The sequence below is a fragment of the Seriola aureovittata genome, chromosome 5, assembly GCF_021018895.1.
Source record: "Seriola aureovittata isolate HTS-2021-v1 ecotype China chromosome 5, ASM2101889v1, whole genome shotgun sequence".
Lineage (NCBI taxonomy): Eukaryota > Metazoa > Chordata > Actinopteri > Carangiformes > Carangidae > Seriola > Seriola aureovittata.
Window position 1 is genome coordinate 15691242 of NC_079368.1, and position 20630 is coordinate 15711871.

At 39.5% G+C, this 20630-nt stretch overlaps 3 protein-coding genes across 5 annotated transcripts in view; 1 reads left to right on the plus strand and 2 right to left on the minus strand.

Moving 5' to 3' along the window:
• mlxip (MLX interacting protein) lies at window positions 1-14860 on the minus strand. Of its 3 annotated transcripts, none has more exons than XM_056377451.1 (17): window positions 14298-14860; window positions 10935-11041; window positions 10340-10425; window positions 10045-10134; window positions 9851-9892; window positions 9157-9328; window positions 8804-8896; window positions 8537-8631; window positions 6916-7507; window positions 6380-6486; window positions 6017-6128; window positions 5817-5923; window positions 5368-5475; window positions 5101-5228; window positions 4889-5012; window positions 4002-4131; window positions 1-2442 (listed from the first exon to the last, which is right to left on the minus strand). In XM_056377451.1, exons 1-17 carry the CDS (start codon window positions 14600-14602, stop codon window positions 2336-2338), a joined length of 2505 nt encoding a protein of 834 aa, XP_056233426.1. In that variant the 5' UTR covers window positions 14603-14860; the 3' UTR covers window positions 1-2335. The 3 variants fall into 3 exon arrangements, with proteins under 3 accessions (XP_056233426.1, XP_056233424.1, XP_056233425.1); XM_056377449.1 differs by having other exon boundaries at window positions 9157-9397; XM_056377450.1 differs by having other exon boundaries at window positions 8807-8896; window positions 9157-9397; window positions 14298-14858.
• LOC130170247 (rab5 GDP/GTP exchange factor-like) overlaps window positions 14367-20630 on the plus strand; it is a 16170-nt gene continuing 9906 nt past the window's right edge. Inside the window, exon 1 of the mRNA XM_056377454.1 lies at window positions 14367-14503. The gene's annotated coding sequence lies outside the window, so the exon portion shown is untranslated. The remainder of the gene's footprint in view (window positions 14504-20630) is intronic.
• The window catches only part of cfap251 (cilia and flagella associated protein 251), a 7055-nt gene continuing 2132 nt past the window's right edge, over window positions 15708-20630 (minus strand). The window contains exons 7-20 of the mRNA XM_056377448.1: window positions 20584-20625; window positions 20188-20459; window positions 19914-20090; window positions 19580-19830; window positions 19171-19322; window positions 18865-19041; window positions 18565-18749; window positions 18352-18466; window positions 17866-18029; window positions 17682-17772; window positions 16832-16975; window positions 16511-16739; window positions 16179-16367; window positions 15708-16078 (exon numbers count right to left, since the gene is read on the minus strand). Coding sequence (XP_056233423.1) covers window positions 15951-16078; window positions 16179-16367; window positions 16511-16739; window positions 16832-16975; window positions 17682-17772; window positions 17866-18029; window positions 18352-18466; window positions 18565-18749; window positions 18865-19041; window positions 19171-19322; window positions 19580-19830; window positions 19914-20090; window positions 20188-20459; window positions 20584-20625 — 2316 coding nt within the window. The 3' untranslated portion in view covers window positions 15708-15950. The remainder of the gene's footprint in view (window positions 16079-16178; window positions 16368-16510; window positions 16740-16831; window positions 16976-17681; window positions 17773-17865; window positions 18030-18351; window positions 18467-18564; window positions 18750-18864; window positions 19042-19170; window positions 19323-19579; window positions 19831-19913; window positions 20091-20187; window positions 20460-20583; window positions 20626-20630) is intronic.

The window sequence follows — 20630 nt, forward strand, 5'->3', positions numbered from 1 at the left end:
TTTCCATTTTTGTTGCTTTTATTGTGATTCAGAATTATTTGAAAGGCATTGTTTGGAAACACCGAAAAAAACACACACATATGCAGCATAAGAAAATATCTTTACTTATTAAAACAAATGAAATACAATACTAAATTTGGAGAGAACCAATCTGCAATGATATACTGTACATCATCCCATACAAAACCAACTCACAGAAACAGCAAACTGAAGTTGGATATCCAACCTGGTATGACAAAACACTTTAAAATAATTGGTTGATTAAAAAAAAAAGAAAAGAAAACACCACACAAATGCCAAGCTGCAAAGAAACGTTCGGTGCTCTTTGTTATATAGTATTAAATAATGTCTTCATTCTTGGTTTGAAGGGGAGACAATAATCACAGAAAACTCAAAAACAAATATTTTCATTTTCAATCATGACAACCATAGTTGCATTCAGAGGTGCATTTTTATTTTCTTACAGTAGTAATAAATATTTTTGGGCAAACGTGAGCTAAAATTGGGTTTGCAACACTGTAAATAGGCTGCAGAGTTGTGCACTGTTAAAGTGCTGAATTTTGATGACTGCTTTCTCCGTGTGACTAGAAACTGAGCAGCCTGTACATCAACAGGTAAATGGTGAAAGATGTTTACGTTACAGAAAAGGAAAACGTCCCATCACAAGTCACTTGGAATCCACAATAAAAGACTGCAAACGAAAAGCTACACATTCATCAAATAAAAGTGGTGCCTTCTGATACTGTACAACTCAAGAGTAAACTAAGTTGCTCTGCAGAAAATAAAATAAAAACACAAGTCAGAAAACCTACGTCTGCCTGAGGAGTGCTGAACCACAGAAGAAAAAAAAAAAAGAGACAAATCAGCCTGCAGCGATCACAGGTAAGGGCACTTTGACCTTAAGGCTGACATATGTGACACTCTTAGATAGAGCGAAGAGCTCTATCAAATATGATGTCAGTAACACAACAAATTAATTGAATGGATGGGTAAACTACACGTGGCTTTTTTTCTGTCTTTCTTGATGTGGCAGAATAATTGTTTTCTCCTCTGTCTGCCATTAACACACATTAGAAATTAGTGTAACTATAAGGAGGGAAAAAAAAGAAAACACATCGGCGAACCAATCCACGTGATGTGACCTGTACCCTTACAGAAAAATGTGCCTTCCTGCTGAGGAAGATCCTGACTTGATTTGTTCATAGCTGAATGGAAAATAATTACGCACACTAGCTCAGCCCTGAGTGACCAACGAAGAACAGAAAAGACAGCTACTGTGCATTGAGATAAGATCTTGGAATACTGTACATGTGAAGATAGTATATTTATAGTCTGTACTGCTATTTCATCTATGCTCCCTATGAGGGCTGTAAGTAATATTGCTCCATTATGCTGTGACCTGCCCAGTATGTAAAGTGTAATAAACCCACGTATGTAAAGTGACTGTTTTCTTGTGTAATTTGCACTAAAAATGGGCAGAGCAAGCAATGTATGAAGGAAGTAGTTCAGCATGGACGGAAAACCACCAGGAAACCACTAATGTTAACTGGCAAAACAACATTCACCTGAGTAAATGAGGGATGGAAAAAGATGCTAAAGCTCTCATCTCTCTGGTATTGATTAGGTATAGAGAAGCCCACGAGTGATCAACTTGGCCATGTTTCAGGCAATCCCCTACATTCTGGTGTGAAGCTTCTCTGGGAGGTTTCAGAGCCTCCAAAAGACACACACTGTACTGCCGACTGTTCCTTAAAAAAAAACCCACATTCATCTGCTCCCCTCGTGAAAAAAACATCATCTCCATTTACTTACTATACATCTGAGAGCGAACACGAAACGAACAATCACTCAATATTTCCCTTTTTAACACAATGTTGTTTGTACATTATAAAAGTAATTTAAATTTAAATATATATTGTTGTTCAAAAAGCAAACCACAAGTACCATCTTCCAATAAGTATTTAGAAGATCTTCACCTCAAGTAGGTGAAGGTAGTAGTAGTTGTTGCTGTCGTTCAAATATAATATGATAAAAAGCCATTTCTGCACAATTGTTATAAATGTACTGTCAAAGGGCTGAGCTTCCTGTGTGCATCATCCCCAAGCATCAATGTGCAACAGAACAAACGTATGACCATCGAACATACCCAGTGAAAGTAAGCCAGACCAAGCCTGCATTTATCATTTCACTTATTTTTCAAGGAAGTCGAGGATCTGCGGAAGACGTGGTGACCTAGCTGAATGGCTGTAAGTTAAAGTAGTGATATGCCGCTTTGGTGATTGCTGGTAAAAGGTTCAGGTGGCTTTTAGGTCACCTCACCTCCTCTGAGAGCAGGCTACACATCTGTGTGTGTAACGGCCTGGATGGCTTCTTCAGGCAGCAGGGATGGATCACTAAGAATGGACGTTGTTGTGCTCAGCTGGCGAAGGGTACTCAGCACCACTGAAAGACAATGAATCACAATTTAATAATCATATAACCTGACTGTAAAATGCAGCATTGTGAAGCCAACTGTCTTGCTATATATCCTTACAGAGTGATACATAGTAGGCATGCACTTTCACAATTTTCCATGTTGCTCGTGATCTGGCAGCTAGGTACAACATCTCAACTACTTGTAATGACTGGGTGGGAGACAAGGCTTGGGGATCTACTGTGACATTGCCATAGTCAAGGGGGTATTTAAAAACAGGCCCTGAAAGAAAACTTGAAAGAAAACCAGCTGTTAAAATCTTATTGATCTATCTTTTTTTTTATTATGGTCTTTATTGCATTAAACCTGCATCAATAGATTTTTTTGGTCACTTAGGGGCACCACAACAGAGTGAACTTGTTATCAAATGGCGGTGGCCTAATTATTATCCAGCAGAGCAGGATGTCTAATGCACAACATTAGGAATTGTCTGCAGTCATGTTCCTGGTATTGGGCAGGCAGTGTATAGTGGATTTATTAGAGTTTTTTGTCTGCTGCAGCTGGAAATGGCCTTGATAAAAACACTGAGACTAAAGTAATTATCAGGGTACTATGTGTAAAAAGCTGCATTTTGATCAAGTTAATCAAACTGAAAATTTCATGGTGGCACATGACTAGTTACACCGGCAAAACTGAGACAACAAAACAAAAACAATCTTACTTTCAAAAGTTCAGGTGCTTCTTGCTGCAAGAAAAGCTAAGTTTAATGGGACCTGCAAGGCTGCTGACATTCAGCTTGATTTTGTTGCACATTAAAAACTTCTTTTGGGAAAGTGTTAATGTACAACAACATTTTATGTTCAGCTTTTTTGAGGGGCACTGTTGGCAAACTCGTCATTTACAAAGATTTTTTCATGACTGATGCATTAAACACTCCCAGGTTTTCCAGGATGTATAAGAACCTTGTGCGTCAGGCTAAAAACAATGACTCAGGGAAATGTTATAAATGGTCATAAAATTGATTATAGGACACTGACAGATGTGAATCATCAAATTTGAGGGGACAGCCCCACTAGACATGGAATAAAAAGCTGGAGCGATAACAGTCTTAATTTTCTGCTGCGACACAGGCCCAGCCGCCAGTGAGCAGCTAAAACCATGACTGAATGAGAAGTCTTTTGACGTCACCTTCCATTATCAGACTCACTTAGTGTAACCGCTTAAGTCGGACTCAGGAACAAAAACATATTATTTAGTGTGGGAGGTAAGAAGATTGGATGAAGATCGGAAAATGTGATCGTCACTGTTGGAGTGATTTTTAGCATTATTAAAAATGAGACACTCTGCTAAATTTCCTGTCATGTCATGGCTGCTTGATACAAGAAGGCAGGAAAAAACAGAGATAGTGACAGATAGGAAGCAGATAATCAGGTGAAACTGAATTACACAAAGTAGTGATCTAACACTATGCAGCTGGAAGAAAGTCCCCTCTGAGCTGTGAATGATCCACAACTACCAATCCTTTTTAGTTGCAACTATAGAATAGTTGGCTGATGATGTGTAGTACCTTTGTGTGTCTTTTACTTACTGGGTCTGAGCACAGGAAGGGAACAGTGACGATCAAGCCATTGCAATGTGGTCTGACACAGCTCTGCCCTGCTTGTAGTTGACACCATCCCATTGAATGACTCAAAGAGAGGCTTGATAATGATGCTGAACTAGAATTGATAGTGGTCAAGGGTTAATTATAATACAGACTGAGACAAATGCAATTCTGCCTGACCAACTATTTGAGCACTGGATTATAACGTGTGCTTCTGCAGCTTTTGTTTTTATCATTTCATGCATCATTTTGTGGTTCGCTCAAACTGAAAAGTATGTAACTAATAACACATTTCTTGTTAGTTCAAAGATGACTCAGGGATTACGTTTAGACACTTGGTCATCAAATAAATTTTTAGGTGAAAGCAATTCTAGAAATGATTTTACAGCACACTGTATATACTGCCACCAGATAAATGTTGGGTAATTCTGCCTGAAATCAAGTTTGTCTGCTTTCCTAGATAATTTGGTAGAGAACCACCAACAGCTTCTCCTTTAAAAATACAGTGTGGATATTTTCACAGTGAATTTCTGGTTATTTGTATTAATCATTTAAATCCTCTAGGCACTCTGGCCACTGAGTAAAGTTTAAATAAGTCTGTCGTTGTAGCCTGGTGTAACAACAGCGTGGCTTTCCTCAAGAGTTACTGGAAGACTTTAAAATGTTTCCACTGTGTAACCCTTGGTTTCCATTAGGTCTACCCTTGAGAATGTATGACACAGGACATAATCGTTAAGATAAGTATCAGTCTGATTTGAACAGGGTGACTCCCAGACATAAAAGCATTCAATGTCAAAGCAAAATGCTGACACCATACTCTGAGTTACTATATAGTAGAAAAACATTGTAAGGGCTGTTTCGTTGAAGGATACAATCCAGAACTTCCAGTCCTGAAGCGTGCGGCTCTTTACATATTCATTGAACTTCTCTTGCATGTGGTTGAAGCGATGCCGCCTGATGGGCACCCCTGTCTCAGGCAGCTGTTCCTGACACAAGCTGTGATAAAACAGTGACAGGAGACAGCAAGGGTTGAGAGTTTTGTATATCATATGAGGGGTGAAATATATATTTTGTTGTAACATACTTAATGGACGTGTTGAGCTCCTCTATCTCCTCTCGTAGTCTCTTAACCTCTTCCTGCAACTGCTGCCTCTCCTGTTGGAGCTTCCCAATGTGCTCCACTGTCTTCTGCAATGTGACTGCATTACTGCTCTACATGCACAAAGTTAATGTATATGGTAGAAAGGGAGAAAGAAAATTAAATTTGTACAACAATATGTGAAGCAGATACTGTGCACAGACATTGCTCTGAATCTACTGTGGATGTTTTATAAAGAGTACACAGACTTACATTTGATTGTGACTTTATAGTGGGAACCAGGTTGCAGAGTGTTTTAAAGCCAATTTTTATGTTTGATCGTCTCTTTTGCTCAGCAGATATGTGTGTTGTCCTCCGGTTCTGACACACAAAAGCAGTGGAAACATTACACACCGACTTACTGAAAGTGTGAAATATTACACACAGGAAAAGGGGAGATGCTACTGATATTATGAAAAGGGTGATTAATGAGTCTAGGCATTAGATTCAGTCTACTACTTTATTTATTTTTTTATCATTGAGATTTAAGGCTTTCCAACTACAGGCCTTAACACATAAAGTGCCATTTCATTTTCATTGAAAACATTTTCAAGGATTGCCCAAGCCTGTGAAAACTCAAATGTTACTCACAAAATGAACCATATTATATATCATATTATGTTTCTTATATATAATATTAAGAAACATAAACAAACACAAACCTGTTCATTCTTTACCAGAGATGTACTGCTGCTGATGAGTGACTGGGGACTGGGAACTTGATCTAACACACACGTTGACCCTTGACCTGAACCTGGCTGACTGTGAACTGAAAAGAAAAAACAAACAAGCAAAAACAGACCTTTTAAGATGTGCTGGGTTTGGAGATATGATGTGCAGTCTGGGTGGACTGAATTCTCACCAACACTCGAGGTGGCTTTCAGATTTTTACGGCTGGAAGAATAAGACTTTTCTTTGGGGACGATCGGCTGGGGAGATTTCTGCGTCTGAGACACAACGTGAAATCCAGGAGCCTGAGATTCATGAAAAGACAACAAATAGACAAGACATAAAAAATATGTTCAAGACTAAGAACCACGACAATAAAATATGATGTTTAATTTGTATCTTGACCATCTGAATTGTAAGAAAATGTAAGTTTAATTTCACACTCATGAGTTTCACACATCAGAGCAATAAAATCTAAACGCTGCAGTTTTCTACTGGCTACTTTCAAGAAGGAAATTAAACAGTGAGGATGACACTGACAGAGCTGAAAGCATACCCCTCTAATATGAGATGAAGTGATGACCACTCCGGTATTAGGGACCACATCTGCTTTCAGAGGTGTAGGTGTAACAATCACAGCATTGGCGTGACCTGGGAAAGGGGCTGAGGATGAACATTGAAAATAAGGCACAACAGTGTTAGTCTTGTGTGCATTCATACATGAAAACATCCAAAAATGATCATCACATTTTTGACATACAGGCCCCCCTGCCTTGCTCCTCTGTGGCTTTTCCATTTGTGTAGGAAAAAACATCCTTTTCTGCACTGAGGCCAAAAAGGCCTTGTGTTCTGGTGGTTGGGGTACCAACCGTTGACCCCAACCCCAAATTCGTTTGCTAAAGAGATTATTTTCTCACTTTATCCAAATACCAATACTGTTCCATTTGAAATCACTATCAAGGTAAATATAAATATAAATTATGACTGAATAAGGAAGGTTTCAGCGCTATCTTGTGGTAATGAAGTTAAAGTGACACAGCTCCACTGCCAGATCAACAATGTTAAAATGCACAATTTCTCCAAACAACACACCTGTGAGGATGAGGTGGGATGGGGGGAGAGTGTTTGCAGGAGCAATCCTTTGCACAGGGCGGTTTTTGTTGGCACTGGATGACAAAAAAGGGCGAGGCATGGCAAAAGTCTGAGGGTGCTGTACAGGAGTGGCAGGCAACCGAGCCATGGGTTGGAGTTGGGACGGAGGAGGTGGAGGCTGTGTGGATATGGAGCCATACTCTGAGCCATGGCTGAAGGTGGTTGCTGCGTCGCTGGCTGTGACAGTAGAGGAGGCTGTGTGTGTAATCACAGACGGTGCTACACTCTCATCCAGCGCAGAGGTGCTGTCCAAGGGTGAGGGAACCATGGGTGCTGCTGAGGCCATGTCCTGACCTGGTAGGCACGGTACCAGAGGATCATGGGATAATGTCTGAGAGACTGAGGAAACCCCTGCTTGATCACTGGGTGCCACCTGCCCAGGAAACAGAGTCATGTAGTTTTGAACATAGGGAGCATCGCCACCACCGCCACCTGTTCGACTGGTTTGACTGACCATGGGAGAGGGGATGGGCAGGGGTCCAGGAGGGGAGATATGGTTGGTTGTGAGTTGCATGGCGGACATTAACTGGGCCTGGCAGGGAATAACAAAGGAAAAGGGAACAAACACACTTAGTCTTTTCTCATTGTTCAATATGATGTCGAAGAGATGCAGTTCTATGTGGACTCACATTAGGTGTAAATTTTCTCTTCTTTGTGCTGGTAAGATCATGACAGTAAAAGGGCTCTTATACTATACAGTATAAACTTTTTATAAGTTTTATTTACTTTTCAGCAATGACAATGTCAGAAGTGGATTTGTTATTTATTCAAATATTAATGAATACCGGTAATTGACTTTCCTGGCTGTAAGACGCTGTAACTTAATTTTCACATCTGCAACCAATTTGCACTAGTTTTCTGCAAGTGCAAGTCTAGACAAAGACTGTGACAGAATTGTGGATAATTAAGCTGCATTTATATCTGTCTCAGGAAGATGAAAAATTGATATATTTTATGTGGTAGGGACATAAGATGCAAGTTCCTGCATTGGCTTACAGCGAATCCAAGAATAGATTTTAAGATTTGTTTAAAAGCCTGGCCATGAACCAGCCCTACAATGCTGCCAAAACATGTCTTTGGCATGGCTGTTACATAATCAATCACTGGCATCTTTCTGTACCTGAAAGGTAAAAACTGTTAAAACTGCATTTATGACCCCAACACAAACTCTGGAACATACTTTCACAAAATTTGACTAAATAAATTACTTCTGTGGGAGCTTCAAAATGACAGCATCAAAGAGAAGCAAAAATATTTAGTCATATTTTGAATGAGTCTTTTATTCTCGCAATAATCTAAATTTGATGTTAAGCAGTTTTGAGCAGCAATTCATGTATGAAAGTGCTACATAAATAAGTTTAGTGATATTATTATGTTACACAGATTTTTGTAACTACATTAAGACAGGAAGATGGTAGCACATGTGGTAGAAATCCTCATAATTTGTCAAAAAAAAAAAAAAAAAATCCCTACATTTTTTATTGAAAAAATAACACACTTCTTGCACAAACTCTCATCATGGTGGTGTGTGTTAGGGATTGTGACATGGGTTGGTGTTTACCTGTGACTGAGAGCTGCTGCTGGATAGAGGGGTGACAGATGATGCAGTGGGGGAAACAGAGGGGAAGACGGGCTGACGGAGGCTGTGAAATAAGTCTGCAACAAGAGTCTCTATGTTAGCTAGAGGTTAGTAAAATCACACTACTTTTTGTGTTAGGCTAAGCCAACTGCTGTAGCAGAGTTACAAGAACATGTGCTTGATTCCTGTAGAGTGTGCATCATTAGTGTGTGTGCAGTACTGCTGCAGCTATGGGTGGTGTCTTACTGCTACCTTGCAGTGGATCAAAAGAGTCCATGAAGTCTAGGTTGGGTTGTAAGGGGATGAGTCCTGGTTGGATCATGTCTGCATTCCCTGCATGAGCTGACAGGTTAAGAAACAGAGGTAGGGAGAGCAGGGGAAGACGTGCCAGTGTTTTGACAGATAAATAACATATTGTTGAGATTGAGCCCCCAGCTGTTTGTTAAAAAAACTCAAATGTAGAGGAAAAAAAAAGAATAAAAGTAGGAGCTTAGATACAATTCAACTATTAAATCAGGTAGTGAGTGAGTAGGAAAATCCTAAAAATCAAATTTGGATGTCTTTACTGATTTCATAAAACAGACAGCACATGATTTTCTCACCAATCTCCCTTGGATTGGGCCAGGGTATGGGCTGGTGCGAGGCCAACGTAGAGAACAACGTGTCTGAAAACTCAGACATCAGAACATCCATGTCAAAGAGGGTGTCCATCTCCATAGGCGCAGGTGTTTCATTATGCTTACGAGGCAGGCGGCGTGCAGCAGTCTCTTCATCCTGATAAAAGGAGACACGGAGCATGTCTGGAGAGACTTCCCCAAACAGCGATAACTGCTCCTCTGGCCCCTTTGAGTATTCAAAAGGCAACCACCAAGCCAGTTAGTAACACACAAGCATGCAGTGTAGAGTACAGCCAACATGGGAAGGCACTGAAGTAATTCCAACACTTCATCGCTACAGTTTACACATTAATCTTAAAAAACTATTTATATATGTGTGTATATAATTTATGTATATGTGTGTGTGTGTGTGTGTGTGTATATATATATATATATATATATATATATATATATATTCATTCATTGTGTCTGTCAGCAAGTTATGCGGTAAATTAGGTGCAAGCAGGCAACAGTACTTTGTTCAAACGCAAATCAATAATATGAAGGTGACTGGGTTAGCATGGATTATTTCCATTGATATCAACATCTGGTTGAACAGATACTGATACAGATACTAATCGTAATGGTCATGTTGACACTAAAAGGGCTGATGGGTTGAGCATGATGCAGTTTTGCATACCTTAAGCAAGCTTGACAGGTCATCATCCTTGTGCTTCTGTAACTATAAAAGAGTTGTGAGTGCCGTGTTAGATCAATATTTATGTTGTACAACCACTCAAACAAAAAGGATACATCTACAAAACGCTCAGTATCCCTTTGACAAAAACTAAAATATTACAATGTGTTTATTAAAAAAACTGAACAATACAGTACCCTTTTCTTGAAGTATGTTCTCCATTTGTGATATTCTCTTATAACGATTTCAATTCTTCTTTTCCAGCATTTCCCCTCTGCGGCAGTGGCCTGCAGAAGAATGAGGGAGATGTGAACTAAAAGTCCATAACAAACACTCAGCACAATTAAAAGGAAGTGACAAAGGAAACATAAAACTAAATGACAAAAAAGGTTTGAGAGACTAAACAAAGAATGATGCACAGGAGGATTTTGGTGACAACAGTCACTGTTGTTGTTTGTACATCACATAATGACCCCATTTTTCAACATTTACCTCTGCAGGACGATGGACATCCAAGTCCATGCTACCATCGAGGGGAGTCACAAAGTGACAAACAGGATTCTCCCTTTTCTCCACATCTGGGGGTAGAAAAAAATAACCCAGATCACATTTTTCATCCTGCTGAATGACCACATCATGCATACAGACTGCAGCTTCACCAGGCCCTATGAAGGGTCACTTCTCATGAAAAGCTTGACCAAGCTTGTGTTTTATTTTTGTGACATTAATGAGAGTTGCTATTAGTCGCTTTTACAAGACTGCTCATGGCATTTGAACAAACCGTTACTACTGCAGCAAATTGTAAAGACTGCCAATATTTATTTTAGAAATTATGGCACATGTGAACTGAGAGGATAAATAAAAGCCTGGTGGCATCTGGAGTCCTGAAGAAGGTAATATTCGCAGAGGACTGCATCAGAGTTATGACCATACAGCCCTCTGCCCCTCCTTCAGACAACAGACACTTCAGTTCCTGCTGCAGCTTGATGGAAAGTTGAGCGCTAAATTCATGTCACTTTAAACTAAACACTAAATAATACAGTCTATACTGTGGATATCAAATGAATGAACAATATAGAACCCTTACACTGCATATACCAGGCTCTCCATATGGCATTGTTGAGGCGGATCTTGTCTCTCCAAAGCAGCTTGAGACCTTTGAAGTTCTTCCATTTGGGAGATACCAACTTACCACTGAAAGGACAAGAAAAATAACAATGAAACAACTTCACAAATGAGAGAGATGTGACATTCTATATTGCAAATGTGTTGGCTTAACAAGTTCATCACAAGTGTCTCGACAAGTCAACAATCATCAAAACCCTCAAAGATCATAGTGCTCTCCTTTGCATTATCATCAGAAGAGGGCCTTTGCTGATAGCCTTGCTTGTGCATGATAAAAAGCTAATTTCACAGACAGATAAAAAAAAGTTCTATCATGACTTTATTCTGCTCAATTATAATAACCAGAAGAGTTATTCTCGCTAACTACAACACTGAGCCTGTGTTCCATCACTTATTAAAGGCACCATTTGTCGACAGGAGTTACATGTCTGATGAATGACTGGCCTGGATTTGGATCATCATGCCCTTTCAAAGAGCTGCAGAACAAACTGTACAGAAATACAAATTGTATAAAAATGTCTAAAATGTGTAGGTGTTAAAAAATAAACTATATATCAACTGTAAAAAAAAAAATCTTTTTTGTTTTGTTTTTTTAGCACAGGAAGAGACGAGCTCAATTCTAGCCTAAGAATCTAAGTGCATACGTTACATAATTTAAAAGAGAGAGAGAAAAAAAAAAAAAAAAAAAAAAGGTATAGGTCACCTTGACCAGCACTGGCACATCAAGAATTAAAGCACACAAATCAAACAAGAGGCGGTTTGTCAAGGTCAAGCTCAAGTTAGAAAAATAAGGCTGGTCCTTTTTAAAAACAAATGGAGAACGACCATCACATACCTGTGCTATTAAACAGCACAGGGACATTACTGTGAGTGTGGACAGTCAGTTCAGCGTCAGCCAAGATAAACAACTTTGTTCTAACTGGAGAGTCATACCGCCAATAATAAATAGCTGAGGTGCCCCATAATGGCCTGAATCTTTGTGGAAGAAGGCTAGTATGAATTTTATCATCTGAGTGTATGAATACCACCATAACAATAATACGCACCAACTTTTAAAAATGTTTTCATAATGTCATATGTCAAATGACATGCCTAAAGTCCATGTGTATCACAATCCAAACGGGGCAGCTCTCGGCTTCCCTCTTTCCGTCCTTCCTGTCCTGTCTTTTTTACAGTCTGTCCTTCCTGTTCAGTCTTTTTACTTTTTTCCTGTCATGAATTTGAGGGTTACTTTCTGTACAAGTGCAGTGTGAGTGGAAAAACCTGTTCTAATAAGTAGGTAGGTAGCCCAGCTCGGTGCAATGAGAAGAGGCAGTGTTATAGGGGAACACTTTGCAGTCCCAGCAATGTTCTTGCTGTGAGTAAAGGCATTCTCGTGTATTGCAATACCAGCCCCTTCTCCTTTCAGGATAGAATGACAACAGCAGAACAGTAACTGGTGGTGGTGCTTTCCTGGTCTATTTATAGTCTTCCCAATGAGTCCAAATTGGTACCATTTGCAAAGTCAGAGGGAATCCTCTGAGCAGCTGGCTCTGCACCAACACCTCAGCAACACTACAGCTGTAAACAGAACCATGGGTAATACGAGCCTAGCATTTTTGTTACAACTTACTTCTTAATATCTGCTGACATCAACTGCACTTAAACCCAACTTTCTTTGCAACTTTTAGTTTATATCTTAACAATGTCGCTGCTTTTACATTGTCTTAAAGATTATACACTTATCAATACTCATCGTCCTGGTTTTAATTGCCTTTTCAGGATCATGGGCTGCATTTTGAATTAAATCCTTTGAATTATTTATTCTAGGCATTGGTATGGCCTGGAGAAGTTCAGCATACAAAACATTTATAATAAGTGTTGCAGTATTGTGATTAAAGCTGCTATGATTAATCAATTACTTAATTGACAGAAAGATAATTGCCAATAATTTTGATAATCAATTCACTGTATAAGTCATTTCAAGCATTATCAAGCCAAATTGCCAAACATTGTCCGGTTCAAGCTCACATGTCAGGATTGGTTTTGTCCATTTTAAATTACTCTCAGATGAATATCTTTTGGTTTTGGACTGTTGACTGAACAAAAGTGTTTGCAGATGTGACCTCAGGCTCTAGTGGCTTGTGATGCACATTTTTTAAGCGGAAGAATTAATAGACTAAAACAAAAAAGCCTTAGTTGTGATATCAGATTTTAAGTAATTAACCTATGATTGCTCTCTGTAAATGTTAGGTCATGTGTATTACTGAAACTATGAAGTCTAGGAATTAAATCAAGGCCATTGATTATTATTTTTGGTCATTTATCAAGTACAAATTACATGCATTTGGTGGACACTTTGTAAATTAATGTTAAGTACTGCTTCTCTTCTCTGTTTAACATACAAATTACATTACAGACTAAATATATTTTTATGTAGTTGATCAGACTAAGTAAAACATTTCAAAGACGTTTCTTTCAGCACTGGTAATGCTTATTTTAAAGACAAAATGGCAAATATAAAACTAAATTGACTGACATTTAAAATAATCATTATCTCCAACCACGTCCGTGCATCACATTTCCAGAGCAGACAGTAATCCTGCAGGCAACCAGAGTCTCAGAAATAACAGAGTAAGTTTGGGATTTGTAGTGACTGACCTCACTCACACTCTCCAAAATTAAATTTGAACTCATTACTAAAATTCTCAAAATACTGCTGTCACTATACAAATATGTTAACCCCCACCAACAAAACAACAAATAAATCATCAATCAATCAATCAATCAATCATTCACAAAGCACTGACACTCGTTGAATGGTATCATACATTACACGCTGGGAGAAATTTGGGGTTTACTTACTTTCACAGCCAGGAATCAAACCGTCAATTCCACCTGACCTATAGCAGCTCACCAAGAGCATTATGTAATCTATATGTCATGTTGACAGTCTATTTAAAAGTGACTTGTCTTGTGACTCTCAGGAGGGGGCCTGATCCATTGATTGACTTTTTTCTGCAGATTATTAAGATTTTGCTGATAATATTTATGTAGTTTTTAAGTGGAATTCTGAATGCAGAGTTTTTACTTGTGATGACAGTATTTTTACACTGTGGTGTTGGTACTTTTATTTAAGTAAAGGTTTCTGAATACTTCTTTCAACACTACACGACATTATAATTGGTCAAGCAGGAAGTTACATGAAGAGAAAACTCGTGACTGCAATTTCATGCCAGTGTCCCATGCATGACTTTTCTGATCTGGACAGGATACAGACGAGCTCAGCGTGAACTGCGTGAAGAGCTAAGCTGGATCCAGGGTGGTGAGGCTTGTTATACTTCACCTGTACGCGAGAGTCATGCACTCAAAGAGTTTGGTCAGCGAAGCGTCTATGGAGAGGTGCGACATGCTCGCCTTGCCGAAATGATAGGTCTGACAGGTCTGTTTGTTGACAGTGTCGAAGTCGTAGCCTTTCTTCGGGGGGTGCTCGCTGTGGGGCGAGGACACCATGAAATGCCCGCTGTGGATGATCTGAGACTCCAGCCCCAGGTGAGTCTCTTCCGCGTCCGAGTCGTCATCCTGCTCCTGCTTTACCGTCGCCGGTGGGCGACGGTATTTATGCCGTAAAGACATCTCTCTAGTAGCCATGTCTTTAACTCACCAGACAAATAGCTAACGTTAGCCAGCTAGCTAGGACAATAAAACTCTCCCGTTCATGAGGCGCGGCTGAGGCTCACTGTTCCTGGACGTCTGTCAACTTCGTGCCGTGGAGTCCCAGTCCAGTCCACTCATTTTAAAGTATGCTGTTGGTAATCAGTGGCGCAAGTTAACTTGTTGTTGTCCTGATAGGTAGTTGACGTAGCTAAGAGTCGCAGGAACCAGCTGACAAAAAAACTGCTCCTCTGTCCGGAGCAGGAAGTTCCTGTGTTGAAGCGTCTCTGATTGGTCGGAGCCAGAGCCCCACCCACCAAGAAACTCAAAATAAACCCAGAGTCACAGGCCGTTCACAGGCCAGTCCGCTTCTCTTTGCTCCTGCTGCAGGTGAAAGCTGCAACTAATAGATTGCCCTGGATATGTGTCAAAACCGATCTGGGCTTCAAAGTGTAAGCATAATTTCACTGTTGTAGCTGCTCCAGGTGGATTTAATTTTGACAATTTATGTACATTTAGCGAAACAGTAAAAATACAAGCTGAAAGGCCCTAAAACCCTAAATGATCAGAATTTAAAGTCAAAATTGAAATTCTGCCGAAAAATTAAGCTTATCTCTTCTTTCAATACAAATTCTGATCATTTCGAATCGTAATCTATTTTCTAAATTTATCTCTTGCACTTTAACATTTCAATAAGTTAAAGCACAATATTTGCTTCTAAAATTTAGTGAGTGTAGAGGTAAAGTATAAAAGCTCAGAAAATGGAAATAATCAAGTAAAATACAAATACTTCAAAATTGTAACATGAGTAAATGTGACTATAGTAACAATTAATGTGTAAGTGTTATTTGCTGCCTACATTAGTCATATATTTTCTTTTGTTTCAGAATGGAAACGAAAGGGTCCCTGGTATTTAAAAGTTGTCTTTCAGGTCTCCCTTTCCAAAAGTTTTAGTGTTAACATTGAGGAGGAAAAAATGTATAGAAGTAACTGATGTTCTTTTTTTTTGCATGAAGAAATTAAATGGTAATAAATAATGGTGGGAGAAGTGTTCCAGTCCATTACTGACAAAATATCACAAAATACTCAGTAAAAGTTCTGTGTTAAAACTTTTATTTCAATTTAATTTGCTGATCTATAATTTTTCCTTACAAAACACATTTTATATGTATTGTGTGACAAAGCTGAGGATTTAACTTAATATTCATATATATTCATCATATTTTAAAGTCTAATACATAAAAATGCCACCATCTGTGTTAGGGCATGTTCTGGAAAGAAACTTTAAGAGCATGAGGCTCGTCATTAACACAACTTCTTCTAGACTAGCAGACAGTTGCTTTCATCACTCTGGAGGGGAGGACCTGCCACTCTGCCCTGCTGAGGGTGGGAAGCCCAGGATGTAGCCTGTAAATGTCACTATTGATATCTCATCTGGAATGGCAGTCTCCAAAGAATATTCTGGATCTCCACCTAGACACACACAGACACATGAAAAAGTGATGCATTTTTTCAGGTGTGAATGAAATGAATTCTTAGGTTATGATTTGTTGATGAGATTTTATTTACATACCGTCAGATTTGTGAATGTCATGCTCAGAACGTTCCTGTCCTTCTTCTTCTTCCTCTTCTTTTTCTTCTTCTTCTTTTTCTTCTTCTTTTTCTTCTTCTTCTTCTTCATCTTCTTCTTCTTCTCCTTCTTCATTTAGACCTAAAAGTGTAGTGAAACACTCTGCTACCTCTTCCTCTGTCATGTGTTCTCCTGTCAAAGATAAGATCAAAATTATGACTATATTGGACTTGACAAAGAAACATAAGTTTTGTGTAATAGAAGATCAAGACATTTCTCATAATATGACAATTGAAACCAGCAAGACTTCTCAGGCTGAAAAGCCTGCAGCGTACCTCGAGCCTGTAGGAGTTCTAGCAATTCATGTCTCTGCAGAACAGGCCGTCCTTTACTGTCACGGTTACCAAGGATGTGAAAAGCTTGAACAAGTTCATCTCGAGAGATGCCGAATGCTGGCCGATGGTTGACATACAGCTTGATAAACTCCTCCAGGTCGATGTCAGTCACATATTTTCCTGTTTCGGCATACTTGCTGAACTTGACTTCATTTTGCATGTCTTCTATCTGGTGAAAATAATATAGCAATCTACAGGTCTGAGGTATAAAGCTGCTTTTTACAGTGTTTTTGTTGTCAGAAGAAATTACATTGATTGTACCTCTTGCTCCGTAGGGAAGTAGGCCAAAGCTCTCATTAGAGAGGGAACCTCTGATAGGGGAACTTTGGTTGACACTTGACGTTTCTCCATTGAGTCAGTGCCTTGATGACGGACTTGGCAGTAATAAAAAAGGTCCTCAATCTCCTAAAAACAAAAAAGCTCAGAAAACTGAGACACTATAGTTAAATGGTATCAGAAACAATACGTAAAATGGGAGTGTAAATATGAGAAATGCTCTCCAAAAGCAGATAGACAAGAGTTTGTATGTTGAATGTTATATTTTGCCCCAAAGCGGTGGGGTGCCAAAATGGTCACTCCACTCAGCTTTTTCCAGTTTTCTACTGTTTTACATATCTGAGATATCATACTGCTATACTGGTAAATAGTAAGAACTCTTACAAAAGGTAGTCATCCCAATAGTCCAACAAAGCCTAAATAAAAATAGGAAAAATTACATATGTTAAAGCTAAACCTGTCATCTTCACCATCAAACAAACTGAATTGAAATAATTGTTGGAAGAATCAGATCAACTCATTGATATTACATCCAAGTATTGCACATAGGCACAATTAATCTGTAGAGAAAACATGTTCTAACAGCACACTGGTTCCTGATTAACACGATGAAATACTACAGTGTAAATAAAACCACAGGCCAAATATTTATTCAAGCAACTCAATGTGTAAGGCTAAGTAAATCAACATAAAAATAAAATAATGCATCATTTTAATAACTTTGGTGACAATATATATCAGGGAATGGGCAACATGCTTCTAATTTCAAGCTAATAGAATAATCAGGGTCTGTTCACTCAGCAGTTGTAGGGAATGAGGAAAACGTTTAACTCACCCTGTAGAACTTGCCATCTCTCCCTCCCTCTAAAAGAGTGTAAAAAGGTACCACGCCCTTTCCTCCCAGGGAGGCTGCTGCCTCCAAGGCACTGCATTCACAACAAGAGAGAGGACCATATCAGGAAACAGGATTACACTGCTCTTGCATTTCCTCTTTCAAGGCTGGTGCTGTTAAAGCTTACTTTATGCCTATTTCCCATGACAGTACAGTGCAGTCAGATCCTCCTGCAGTAAAAACAAATCGGCCGTCGTAGGAGCAAGCAAAAGCAGACACCCCGGTCGGGTGGCAGATCAAAGCATTGGACTTGTAGGGGTTCCCATCCAGAGGCAAAATCTGGAGACCCACCTAGAGAAAATACAACGCAGTCTTAGTGGTAATATCAGTAGTGAATTCCTGTCTTCTTACCAGAGCAGCACTGGGCTCAAAACAGGACTAAATTTAATCATGGTTCAAAAGCCCAGGGGTGTGTCTCACAAAACATAAATAAGAGAACAGACTATAAATATGTTCTGATTTAAACGTGCAACAATTTTTTGCATTAGTCCATGATCTGATGCGGTGTTATACTCAAAGTTAATGCAAAGTTATCCAGATAATAAATAAAATGCCACAAACAAAATTAAGTAGATTACTTAATAAATTACTACAAACAAATTCCAGCACTGACCTTGTCCTCTGTGATGTACGCCAGGTAATACGAGTTTGTCTCAGGTTCTTTTAACATGGGAAGAACCATTATTTGCTTAATGGGAGAGTCGTACGTTGGGCCAAGGAGAGTCTTTCTGTTTTTTGTAGAACATGTGTAATAATATTTTCCATTAATTTGCGGTGACAACAGTCAGTCTTGGAAAATCTGATCTTGTTACAGTATTTTACAAACCTGCACATCTTGGTCGTGCTGTTGAAAAGCTTCATCTTGTACTGGTCTGAAGCAATGAGGAGAAATTGCTCTGCCGTTAGGGGAGGATACCAAGTCATGCACATTGGCACAGCACTCTGCTCAATGCGCTCTGAGCTCAAGATGAGGAGCTGGTTCAAACCACATTTTTCCAAGTCGTACTCCACCTATTATACAGTTCCACACAAGCACAGAGGTGTTTGGCATAAACACTTTTAAAAAATAGCATTACAAAACACTAAACTAGTCGACGCTCCTCCAACTATGACAAAGCAGACTAACCAGGCGGCGGTCCATTCCCAGAGAGAGCAGTCTGGGTTGGGTGCTGTCCAGGTGAACCCCAAAAAGAAGGTCTTTGATGGGTTTGTAGTGGGAGCGGTACCTGCCCAGATACGTCCAACGAGGTGAAGAGCCTTTATTAGTCTGCAGGCGGAACACTGTCACTGCATATCCAGAATCCTAACAGTGGACAAGGAAATGAAACATACATGTCATTCTTGAAGTTATAAAAATGTTATAGATTTGCAATCCACTGTTGCCACCTAAGTTAGGACATGTAACACTTGATAACAGAGATGAGTGGCTCACCGCAGTGGCAAGATACTTTGAGTCTGAGGAGAAAGTGATGTGATGGATGCTGTCTTCAGTGTAATGGAAACACTCCGCGGGATCACTTTGTAAAGTGCTGGGATTCAGTATGTAAACAGAGCCACTGCCAAAGCCAACTGCCAGGTATAATCCTGTTCAGAGACAAAAGGTGGCTCTTTATATTGCAGAATGTAAAGACAAATTACAAATACAAAGCAGTATATTTGGTATATTTTTGTTGTATATTTCCATAGATGTTTATTCTATAGATGTTTATCTTTCTGCTGTGGTTAATGAATTTCCCAGTTGTGGGATAAATAAAGTTAATCTAATCTAATCTAAGCAGTGGGGCAACATTATATGCAACATTTGTCTGTTGCAAAGACATTCATTAAACATATTGGCTCACCTTGAGGGTCAAAGGTGATACACTGGATCTGCTTCTCTGTCTCAAAGACCCTTTTGCGGATGATCACTTTGTTGTTGTAGTCCCACACCTTTAAAATGCCCGCATGATTGCCCATGGCCACAGCTGGCCGTTTGGGGTGGCAGGCTACTGCATGTAGAAGGTTGCAGTCCTCATGCAGCAGGATCTGAGGGATGCTTTTCTGTGTATTCACATGAACTACTATGGAACTGACCGTGGACACAACAAAGTTCCTGCAGAAAAAACAAGATGTCAGCTTGGTGAAAATGCACAAAACAGTATAAACTGAGGACATAATAGACTGTTTTTCTGATACCTGATGATTAATGGTTTGGCCTCCAGAGTGCAGTCCTCCAGATATCCGTCTGTACACTCTTTGGAAAAGGAAATGGACACAATAGCATCCAGGTTGAATTCACTGTACCAAGTGAGAAGCATGAAGTTTTCATCATAAAACTTGATATGGCCTTGAGTGTCACCAGTTACGAAGCAGCTGTGATATCAAACGGCACACAAACAGAGATTAGAGACCAGTAAATACAAGCAACAATTAAAAGGCAACAAGTATGCATATTTATGGCTCTGACTACCTGTCAGTTACAGTGAGAACAGTAATTGGATCTTTCTGAAGCTTAATGAGCTTGAATCCATCCTGAGGAAGGTGCTGGTTCCCAGCTATGTCTTCCATCACATCCCACACCACGAGGCTGCCTGCCCCAGTGGCTGTTAGGACCTGAGGCTCTCTCCAGTGAAACACAGACCGACTGAGAGGCCTGCCCTCCATATTGACAGTTTGAGAAGGGTCAAGAGAAGACTGAGTAATCACGGGTGCATCAGTTCGACTGGTGGCTGCATCACAGAACTGCAGAGGTGAACAGATGAAACTGTAAAGATTTTTTTAATCAAAATACTAATTGCCATACAAGACAGAACAATCTGTAAGAATTCACTTACATTTTCTACAAAATTCTGATAATTATCTTTACCTCCTTAAGCTTCAGGGCAAAGCACTGCAGGCTTCCCTGGGCCTGAA

What these genes read in the sequence shown, in the direction of transcription:
- mlxip (XM_056377449.1), bottom strand. Translation starts at nt 14,602, where the DNA reads ATGGCTACTAGAGAGATGTCTTTACGGCATAAATACCGTCGCCCACCG. An exon ending in GCCCAATCCAAGGGAGATTG is followed by an intron (nt 8,897 to 9,156) that starts GTGAGAAAATCA and finishes TTAACCTGTCAG; the next exon opens with CTCATGCAGGGAATGCAGAC. An exon ending in GAGCTCAACACGTCCATTAA is followed by an intron (nt 5,013 to 5,100) that starts GTATGTTACAAC and finishes GTTTTATCACAG; the next exon opens with CTTGTGTCAGGAACAGCTGC.